We start from the raw sequence: 12,098 nt of genomic DNA on the forward strand, positions 1-12,098 counted from the left end.
GAAAATGTTATCTGTTGAAATTCAATTAATCACAGTATGTTATACTTACTTTACCCAAAACAGAAGATTATATTTATTCAAAAGGTGTATAAGAAATTCATTGTTGTCCATAATACCAGCTCCAATCTGTAAATAAAATAATGTCATAACTTTAAGATATCAATGTACATCAATCAATTAACCTGAAATTTAGGATTTTTTTTACACTAAAACATCTTTTTCCCCACTTCCCTCTGTTAGGTTTAAGTTAACAAGAGTGCACACGCTGAAATGTCTTGCCTGTTTTACTGACCATTGATTTTATATTGAAAGTCTTAAAGATAAAGGTTTTACTACAAGTATCATATAAACTTATCATTTCTAAAGATCAATGAAAATGAGGTCAAGGTCAGATAAAAAATGTCACACAGACATGTACACCTTACAGTTATTCAATACACCAAATATAGTTGACCAATTGCTTATGGTAATTGAAAAACAGACCAAAACACAAAAAACTTAACATTGACTAATGAACCATGAAAATGAGGTCAAGGTCAGATGAACCCTGCTAGACAGACATGAACACCTTACAATCATTCCATAAACCAAATAAGTTGACCTATTGCTAATAGTACTTGAAAAACAGACCAAAACACAAAAACTTAATGAACCATGAAAATGAGGTCAAGGTCAGATGATATCGACTTGAGAGACAATTTCACCTTACAATCATTCCATACACCAAATGAAGTTGACCTATTGCTTATGGTCTTGTAAAACAGACCAAAACACAAAAAATTAACAATGACCTATGAACCATGAAAATGAGGTCAAGGTCAGATGAAACCTGCCAGTCTGACATGTACCTCTTACAATCATTCTATACACCACATATAGTTGACCTACTGCTTGTAGTATCTGAGAAATGGACCTAATGACGTAACTTTAACCTTGATACTGATCCATGAATTGAGGTCGAGGCCAGTTGACGGACGGACTTGTAGATGCTGCAAGGAACCCATATACCAAACATAGTTATCCTATTACTCATAATAAGTGAGAAATTCATATGACAAAATAAAATGCTTCGCTGGGGCGCAGCTTGATACGACCGCAGAGGTCGAACCCTGAACAGTTGGGGCAAGTATGGACACAACATTCAAGCTTGATACAGCTCTGAATTTGGATTGTTATTAAATATTTGACACAGCATAGGTTTCTGACACAGAAAGAATGTGGTCTAAGAACTTGAATTTTTTTAATTTACCTATTATGGTCCAATGTCCAAAATCAAAATACAAGGTTAGATTCAGCATATCAAAGAACCCCATATATTCAATTTTTGTTAAAATCAAACAAAGTTTAATTTTGGACCCCAACTTGGACAAACTTGAAAACTGGGCCCATAATCAAAAATCTAAACACATGTTTAGATTCAGCATATCAAATAACCCCAAGAATTCAATTTTTGCTAAAATCAAACTAAGTTTAATTTTGGACCCTTTGGACCTTAATGTAGACCAATTTAAAAAACGGGACTTAAAATTAAAAATCTAAATACACGGTTAGATTTGGAATATCAAAGAACCCCAATAATTCATTTTTTGATGAAATCAAACAAAGTTTAATTTTGGACCCTTTTGACCTCAATATGAACCAATTTGATAGCGGGGCCCACAAATAAAAAATCTAAATTTATGGTAAGATTCAGCATATCAAAGAACCCCATATATTCAATTTTTGTTGAAATCAAACAAAGTTTAATTTTGGACCCCAACTTGGACCAACTTGAAAACTGGGCCCATAATCAAAAATCTAAACACATGTTTAGATTCAGCATATCAAAGAACCCCAAGAATTCAATTTTTGTTAAAATCAAACTAAGTTTAATTTTGGACCCTTTGGACCTCAATGAAGACCAATTTAAAAAACGGGACCCAAATTAAAAATCTAAAAACACGGTTAGATTTGGCATATCAAAGAACCCCAATAATTCAATTTTTGATGAAATCAAACAAAGTTTAATTTTGGACCCTTTTGACCTCAATATGAACCAATTTGATAGCGGGGCCTACAAATAAAAAATCTAAATACATGGTTAGATTCAGCATATCAAAGAACATCATATATTCAATTTTTGTTGAAATCAAACAAAGTTTAATTTTGGACCCTAATTTGGACCAACTTGAAAACTGGGCCCTTAATCAAAAATCTAAATACATGTTTAGATTCAGCATATCAAAGAACCCCATATATTCAATTTTTGTTGAAATCAAACAAAGTTTAAATACTGGACCCTATCTTGGACCAACTTGAAAACTGGGCCCATAATCAAAAATCTAAACACAATATTTAGATTCAGCATATCAAAGAACCCCAAGAATTCAATTTTTGTTAAAATCAAACTAAGTTTAATTTTGGACCCTTTGGACCTTAATGTAGACCAATTTAAAAAAACAGGACGGACCCAAAATTAAAAATCTAAATACACGGTTAGAATTGGAATATCAAAGAACCCCAATAATTCAATTTTAGATGAAATCAAACAAAGTTTAAATTGGACCCTTTTGACCTCAATATGAACCAATTTGATAACGGGGTCCACAAATAAAAAATCTAAATACATGGTTAGATTCAGCATATCAAGGAACCCCATATATTCAATTTTTGTTGAAATCAAACAAAGTTTAATTTTTGACCCCAATTTGGACAAACTTGAAAACTGGGCCAAAAATCAAAAATCTAAATACATGTTTAGATTCAGCATATCAAAGAACATCATATATTCAATTTTTACTAAAATCAAACAAAGTTTAATTTTGGACCCTTAGGACCTTAATGTACGGTAGACCAATTTGAAAACTGGACCCAAAATTAAAAATCTAAATACACTGTTGGATTCGGCATAACAAATAAATAAATGTGATCAAAGATTTTACAAATCTAATGCGCCATACTGTGCAATTAAAGATTTCTTCTTGAAATTTTTCAATATTTGAAATTTGAAAAAAAAATAATATTTGAAGAATAATTTTTTTAATTTCTGAAATCTGAAATGAGAAAAATTGACCCCCCCACAATTTCTTTTTATCCCCCCCCCCCCCTTTTTTTCCCCCAAAAAATTCTTTCCCTCAAGATATGGTCATAATCTCAATTCAAATTTCCAATGGAGTTGGCAACCATAATTACCCATTTAAATTTACCATAGTGCTAACTTAATCTATTTTATAATAGAATTAAAAATATAGTGTCAAATCTTTCATATGGATTTTTTTGTAAAAAAAAAAGATGCAACATTTGCAGATATTTTTACTGGTCTTCCTTTATAAATATGCATTTCTTTAAACATAATTTAAAAGCAGTGTAAGGGAAGTAACCAAAACGTTGTATTTGGATTACCTCCCTTACACTGTTTTAAATTATCTTTATTGTTCATTAACCATTACTTTATACATAATTTAAAAGCAGTGTAAGGGAGATAATTTCAATGATGTATTTGATTTATCTCCCTTACACTGCTTTAAATTATGTTTTGTACTAAAGTATTTGTCCATTAACCAGGACAACCTTGTTTTTCCCCCTTTTTTGCCCCTAATTCCTAAACGGTTTGAGCCATAACCCCCCAAAGCAAATCCTAACCATCCCTTTGTGGTATGGAAACTTGTAGTATAATTTCAGAGAGATCCATACACCGTTCCACAGTTATTGTCTGGAAACTAGAAAATGCTTATTTTTGGCCCCTTTTTGGCCCCTAATTCCTTAACTGTTGGTACCATAACCCCCAAAATCAATCCCAACCTTCCTTTTGTGGTATTTAACCTTATGGTCAAATTTCAAAAAGATCCATTTACTTAAACTAAAGTTAGAGTGCGAAAACCAATGTGTATTCGGACGACGACGCCGGACGACGACGACGACGACGACGACGACGACGCCAACGTCATACCAATATACGACCACAAAATTTTTTTGCGGTCGTATAAAAAGTGTAATTTTTTTTGAAGCAGTTACTGAACCATGAAAATGAGGTCAAGGACAATGGGCATATGCCAGACGGAAACTTCGTAACATAAGGTATCTGCATACAAGGTATTCAGCATTCAGGTCTTTTACCTTCTGAAATATAAAGCTTTATATAAATAGTTTACGCCCTGCTGCCTAATAGTAATACCTATGTCTCTCATACTGCGACTTTTGTCGCAGGCGAGACAAAAATAGTAGAATCAGTAATAAGTAACCGACTAGCACAAATATTCATACTTCACAATTATGATGTTATGAAGCAATTATGCAAAGAACCAGGAATGATAGCTCGAGACTGTTGTATAACATAAAACTTTGGAGTTTTAAGAAATGTACCATCATTGATCTAGTTATATAATTATTTTGAACATTAAATTGCCATTATGCAATGTAAATGAATGGCACTGCAATTTCCTGAATCCTGAAACTACTCCAAAACATATTTATACAAATTACTTCCCTTTCAGAACTGGAAATAAACCAAGGGGATCAGGTAATGACTTATAAAAAAGAGCTATACTGGTAGGGTGCTAATTCCTGGAACTTAATTCAATATCAAATACATAAAAATAAAAATAATAAGGTCGGTGGTTTTCTCCGTGCACTCCGGCTTCCTCCACCAACAAAAACTGGCTGCCAAGAAATAGCCCGAAAGCGGTGCTTAAAAGTGACGTTAAAACACCAAAAATCAAAAATCAAATCAAATCATAAAAATAATAACAGGAATTACCAAAAAATATTAAACAGAACAACAGACCGACACATCCAAGATAATTAATGTACAAAGACAAACAAGTGAACCAAAATTTGAGGAGCTTTCTTATAACAGTAGATACACAGATTTTAAAACCTTTAAGAGAACCCTAAACCACTGTTATGTATTTTTACCTTAAGTTGTACTTAAGTACTTTGTTTTAAAATTTGCATGTTTCAGATATGAACACATTTGAATTGTAGGTACTGCTAACTTCCTATTTTAAAACTAAGACGATTTGCTCTGTTTATTTCAAATTAATTTAGAATCATTCAAGTTGGTATTAACTTAAAATTAAAATATAGATTATATGGGCTTAACTTTTATTAGTAAGTCTATATCATTCAAACTTATGACTATTCTGTAAGCATAAATAATGTAAAATATATACCTGTAACATATTTATATCTTTGTCGAACATCTCTCTTCTACATTTAACATTGTGGTAGAAAAAAATCTGTAAGCAATTAAATACAAGATGATGAAATTATAAAAATAATTCTGCATACAACAAAGATTTTTACCAACAGAATAAAGAATTGAAAAATCAAGACAAAAATATATAATAACAAATGACATGACATAAACTGGCAAAAATGTGCTAAGTGTAAGTGAGTTATAAGCGTTGTTCTATCAAAAGTTGAGTCAGAAGAATGAAAATGTCAGATTTATTTATATAATGTGCATTATCATACTAGATGAAATAGACCTGTCCAATGGAAAGACAGTATCAGTGATATCAATTTCATCCTTTTTGCCAGGTAACCCCTCTTTTAATATGTGTATCCAAACGGATTAACAGTTTTCATACAATCTCTGATACAGAAAACCTCCAAATAATTGGTCATCTTCTGTAACTTTACTTAAATGTCTTTTCTGTTTGAACATGTCTTTTTCGTCTATGACAATGACATACATTGTATTTTTGAAACAGCTGATCCAAAATGTTTTAAAATAAAATCTTAATGAATGATGACAAAAAGCAAAACAAACTTATTGTAATGGACTTTTGACATAGGTTTTGTTTGGAAAAACTACTTGTGTGAACAAGATTTCCCAATCAGCTGCAATTGGCTATTTCTAGATTTTTATTTGTAGAATACAAATACAGAGGTGGATGTGTAATATAAACAAGGATTTTGATATAAATAAAAGTGGGTAATGATATAACATCCATATTATGTCCCAGAATGAAAAGTGAGAGTTAAGAGTCAACATACAATCCTCAACAATAGAAAAGTGTCTTATGCAATATGTCAAGCTCAAAATCTGCATAGTATAGGCAAGATGTGATTAAAATTAAATTTAACGCCACAAATCAGATACGCTTTATTTCAGATATAATGTATTGTGCATTGTTGTCAGGGGGGAAAAAGCAATAAACTTCAATATTCAATTTTTCATGAAATGTGATAAAATGGATTAGTGGATCTGTAGGCCAATAAATTAAAATACCCTTGTCTCACCTGATTTAGTAGGGAGTAACCATTCCTTCTCCACATTCCAGCTTGTGTTTGTGCTATCATCACTTGTACTCGCAACGGTGGCTCTATAATTTCTGCCATATCTATATGCTGTAATACATTTGAAAATTTTTCTATTAAAATACAATCAACAAATTAATAGTAAAAGGGGTCAAAGTCTCAAATGGCCAGAAAACAGTAAGAGAAGCTGATTACACAAAGTTGGCACCCACTTTTCCCTTCCTACCAGCCAAACCACCCAATATAACCATACTATAAGCCAGTTTTGGACTTCATCCAACTCCGCCAGAAATATATAACATATGCACTATTCACATTGATTAAATCATTCATGGTAATAACACACAATGTTTTTAAAAGTGAACAATCCTTACTGCATCAGCTGAAACTTAATGTCTCTTTAATTATTACCATACTTGAATGTTACTATGTTATCTAATACAACTTTACAAAGACACAATTTATTCATAAGAACACTCTTACCTCAATGTTAACTTCAGGACTATTCCATGAAATTCCAAGCTTTCCAAAATGTAAAAATAGACCTGAAATAAAATACTTAATAACTAAAATCTAAAAACTGACAAAAAAGTATTTAGTGTGATACAGGTCAGGGTAACCCTGTGAGATTCATGTAAACCTTAAAAGTGTTTCAATGAAAACAAGAATGTGTCCATAGTACACAGATGCCCCACTCACACTATCATTTTCTATGTTCAGTGGACCATGAGATTAGGGTCAAAACTCAAATTTGGCATTAAAATTAGAAAGATCATATCATAGGGAACATGTGTACTAAGTTTCAAGTTGATTGGACTTCAAATTCATCAAAAACTACCTTGACCGAAATCTTTAAACCTGAAGCAGACTAGACGGACGGACGAACGAACGGACGCACAGACCGAAACACATAATGCCCCTAGGTGATGCATAAAAATATAGTTGACTTATAACTCGATTCTATAGATAAAATTAAATGACCTATCATTCATACTATTAAACTGAAAAAAAATGTCTGAGCGACTCATATATAGGCTATACCCCCATGCAGACCTTCCACACCCCAGCTGCAGATGAGGCGCCATGTGTCATTCCCTCTTGGTGAACCCTCCCTCCACATTCCCCAGCTGGCATATTGTTGAGCAGGCAGGTTCTTCCGCATTCTGAAGGTAGCAAGCTGACTTGCTCATACAGGAACTCAAAATCCTTTTGTATGCTGAGTGTCTCTCAAGGGCCAAAATCTAGGTATTTTAAGTGTTTATTTAAAAATCTATTAATTATTTAAGTTACTTGTCTGCTTTAAGCCAATATGATTTACTGGAGCTATGTTTTTGTTTACACACAGAGACCCCTTTTAAGCTAAACTTGTTTGGAACTGGTATTTAACTCTACAATGGTCATTTTCATTAATGGTGAATTTTCCAAAATTCTCAATATGTTATATTATCTTTATATTATAACTTACCTTGAGGGTGTCGGCTTTAACTAGATTTAGTGGGCCATCCTTCGGTGACCTTGAGTGTTTTGTTTAACATAAAAAGGAGTATTTGCTGACCACTAAACAATTACCAGAGTATCAAGACAAACACTCTACTAAAACTACAGAAATTATAATCACAATAAGACTGCAAAAAATCGATTTACAGAAATACAATGTGAAACAACAAATACAACTACAAGCTAGTTTATATAAAAACAGTTTATAATGAAATATATAAAAAATAAAGTATGTTCTCCGATGCACTTTTACTTAAATTTACCTGCTAGGATCCTTGATAAAGGCAGATGAATAGATACAGGTTGGGTAGACACATCATACTTCAAACATTTCACTTTATGTCCACAAACTGTAATAAATTAAAAAAAAATAATTATAAACACATATTATTTATAGACAAATTGATAATCATTGGAACTGAATGGACCAGTTTATATATGTTTGAATTTTATCAAAAAATCAAGAAACTGCCATAACTTAACAGTTGTCAAATTCTAAGTATTAAGTATCTTGATTTCAATTGAACAAAAACAATAAGTTTTAATAAAATGTCTTCTCATGGCAAACATAAAATAGAAAAGAGAAACTGTAACAAGGTGTGCTTAAAAACCAAAATAACTTTTAAAAAATATAAAGAAATGTGATATGAGTGCCAATTAGACGACTACACACCAGAGTCCAAATAAGCCATATGTTAGCAGCTGTATGTAAGCAACTAAAAGTTTCTGTAATCTTTCAACAAGGAGCAAACACATACCATATAGTCAGGTATAAAAGCCTGTAAAAATTCAGTTGGGAATAGCTCAACTCATAAGATTGATACAAAGCACAAAAAACAACTAACATAATAAAATGCTTCGCTGGGCGCAGCTTGATACGACCGCAGAGGTCGAACCCTGAACAGTTGGGGCAAGTATGGACACAACATTCAAGCTTGATACAGCTCTGAATTTGGATTGTGATTAAATATTTGACACAGCATAGGTTTCTGACACAGAAAGAATGTGGCCTAAGAACTTCAATTTTTTTAATTTACCTATTATGGTCCAATGCCCAAAATCAAAATACATGGTTAGATTCAGCATATCAAAGAACCCCATATATTCAATTTTTGTTGAAATCAAACAAAGTTTAATTTTGGACCCCAACTTGGACAAACTTGAAAACTGGTCCCATAATCAAAAATCTAAACACATGTTTAGATTCAGCATATCAAAGTACCCCAAGAATTCAATTTTTGTTAAAATCAAACTAAGTTTAATTTTGGACCCTTTGGACCTTAATGTAGACCAATTTAAAAAACGGGACCCAAAATTAAAAATCTAAAAACACGGTTAGATTTGGCATATCAAAGAACCCCAATAATTCAATTTTAGATGAAATCAAACAAAGTTTAATTTTGGACCCTTTTGACCTCAATATGAACCAATTTGATAGCGGGCCCACAAAATAAAAAATCTAAATACATGGTAAGATTCAGTATATCAAAGAACCCCATATATTCAATTTTTGTTGAAATCAAACAAAGTTTAATTTTGGACCCCAATTTGGACCAACTTGAAAACTGGGCCAAAAATCTAAAATCTAAATACATGTTTAGATTCAGCATATCAAAGAACCCCATATATTCAATTTTTGTTGAAATCAAACAAAGTTTAATTTTGGACCCCAACTTGGACCAACTTGAAAACTGGTCCCATAATCAAAAATTTAAACACATGTTTAGATTCAGCATATCAAAGAACCCCAAAAATTCAATTTTTGTTAAAATCAAACTAAGTTTAATTTTGGACCCTTTGGACCTTAATGTAGACCAATTTAAAAAACGGGACCCAAAATTAAAAATCTAAATACACGGTTAGATTTGGCATATCAAAGAACCCCAATAGTTCAATTTTTGATGAAATCAAACAAAGTTTAATTTTGGACCCTTTTGACCTCAATATGAACCAATTTGATAGCGGGCCCACAAATAAAAAATCTAAATACATGGTAAGATTCAGCATATCAAAGAACCCCATATATTCAATTTTTGTTGAAATCAAACAAAGATTAATTTTGGACCCCAATTTGGACCAACTTGAAAACTAGGCCAAAAATCTAAAATCTAAATACATGTTTAGATTCAGCATATCAAAGAACCCCATATATTCAATTTTTGTTGAAATCAAACAAAGTTTAATTTTGGACCCCAACTTGGACCAACTTGAAAACTGGGCCCATAATCAAAAATCTAAACACATGTTTAGATTCAGCATATCAAAGAACCCCAAGAATTCAATTTTTGTGAAAATCAAACTAAGTTCAATTTTGGACCCTTTGGACCTTAATGTAGACCAATTTAAAAACGGGACCCAAAATTAAAAATCTAAATACACGGTTAGATTTGGCATATCAAAGAACCCCAATAATTCAATTTTTGATGAAATCAAACAAAGTTTAATTTTGGACCCTTTTGACCTCAATATGAACCAATTTGATAGCGGGTCCACAAATAAAAAATCTAAATACATGGTTAGATTCAGCATATCAAAGAACCCCAAGAATTCAATTTTTGATGAAATCAAACAAAGTTTAATTTTGGACCCTTTTGACCTCAATGTGGACAAAGTTGATAATGGGGCCCAAAAATCAAAAATCTAAATACATGGTTAGATTCAGCATATCAAAGAACCCCATATATTCAATTTTTGTTGAAATCAAACAAAGTTTAATTTTGGACCCCGATTTGGACCAACTTGAAAACTGGGCCCATAATCAAAAATCTAAATACATGTTTAGATTCAGCATATCAAAGAACCCTAAAAATTCAATTTTTGTTAAAATCAAACTAAGTTTAATTTTGGACCCTTTTGACCTTAATGTAGACCAATTTGAAAACGGAACCAAAAATTAAGAATCTAAATACACGGTTAGATTCGGCATATCAAAGAACCCCAATAATTCAATTTTTGATGAAATCAAACAAAGTTAAATTTTGGACCCTTTGGACCTCAATGTGGACCAATTTAAAAACGGGGCCCAAAATCCAAAAACTTAATACTTGGTTAGATTCAGCATATTAAAGAACCCCAAGAATTCAAGAATAAAACCCCATTGAAATTGATCAAGAAATAAGCAATTCATACGAAGTATCTTCTTTTGCACAATACTGTGCAATTGAATATTTCTTGCTATTGTGCAATACTGTACAATTGACAATTTCTTGCTATTGCGCAATATTGTGCTATTGGATATTTATTGCTATTGCGCAATACTGTGCAATTGAAGATTTCTTGCTATTGCGCAATACTGTGCAATTGAAGATTTCTTGCAATTGTGCAATACTGTGCAATTGAAAATTTCTTGCTATTGCACAATACTTATTATATAATGATTTACACATCCTGTTTGGTGTGTATCTCCTACCATATCATTATTATTTGCTTTTAAATATTAATCAGAAATAACCAACTTAAAATGGAAAATTTTAAAAGAAAAAAAAAAAGGAAAATAAGAAAAAAAAAGAAAAAAAAAAAATCCCCCCCCCCCAAATTTTTTGAACCCCCTTATGATTCATCACCCCCAAACTCAATCCCAGCCTTCCCTTTGTGGTATGGTACCTTGCAGTACAATTTCAGAGAGATCCATACACTTGAACACGTTATTGTCTGGAAACTAGAAAAATGCTTATTTTTGGCCCCTTTTTGGCCCCCTTTTCCTAAACGTTTCGGGCAATTACCCACAAACTCAATTCCAGCTTTCCCTTTGTGATATGGAACCTTGTAGTACAATTTCAGAAATATCCAAACACTTACACACAAGTTATTGTCATGAAACTAGAAAAATGCTTGTTTTTTGCCCCTTTTTTGGCCCCTAATTCCTAAAATTTTGAGGCAATTACCCCCAAAATCAATTACAGCCTTCCCTTTGTGATATGGAACCTTGTGGTACAATGTCAGAGAGATCCATACACTTACACACAAGTTATTGTCTGGAAGTTACAAAAATGCTTATTTTTGGCCCCTTTTTGGCCCCTAATTCCTTAACTGTTGGTACCATAACCCCCAAAATCAATCCCAACCTTCCTTTCGTGGTATTGAACCTTATGGTAAAATTTCATGGAGATCCATTCACTTAAACTAAAGTTAGAGTGCGAAAACCAATGTGTCTTCGGACGACGCCGGACGCCGGCGACGACGACGACGACGACGACGACGACGACGACGCCAACGTCATACCAATATACGACCAAAAAATTTTCAATTTTTGCGGTCGTATAAAAACAAGACAAGAAGTATCAATCTTTATAGAGAACTCAGTTACTGAAAGCTAGTTTAAAGCAAATTTCAACAGATAACTAAATCATGTTCTTCCA

General features: G+C 32.4%; 1 protein-coding gene across 2 annotated transcripts in view; it reads right to left on the reverse strand.

Annotated features, from left to right (window-relative positions):
- Window positions 1-12,098, reverse strand: part of LOC127698598 (E3 ubiquitin-protein ligase UBR2-like) — an 81,027-nt gene that overhangs the window by 36,700 nt on the left and 32,229 nt on the right. For both annotated transcript variants that reach the window (XM_052202126.1, XM_052202127.1), the window contains exons 18-22: window positions 8,004-8,090; window positions 6,727-6,788; window positions 6,226-6,333; window positions 5,151-5,216; window positions 50-126 (exon numbers count right to left, since the gene is read on the reverse strand). In XM_052202126.1, coding sequence (XP_052058086.1) covers window positions 50-126; window positions 5,151-5,216; window positions 6,226-6,333; window positions 6,727-6,788; window positions 8,004-8,090 — 400 coding nt within the window. The remainder of the gene's footprint in view (window positions 1-49; window positions 127-5,150; window positions 5,217-6,225; window positions 6,334-6,726; window positions 6,789-8,003; window positions 8,091-12,098) is intronic.

This window comes from Mytilus californianus, unplaced genomic scaffold, assembly GCF_021869535.1.
Source record: "Mytilus californianus isolate M0D057914Y unplaced genomic scaffold, xbMytCali1.0.p SCAF_4, whole genome shotgun sequence".
NCBI classification, from domain to species: domain Eukaryota; kingdom Metazoa; phylum Mollusca; class Bivalvia; order Mytilida; family Mytilidae; genus Mytilus; species Mytilus californianus.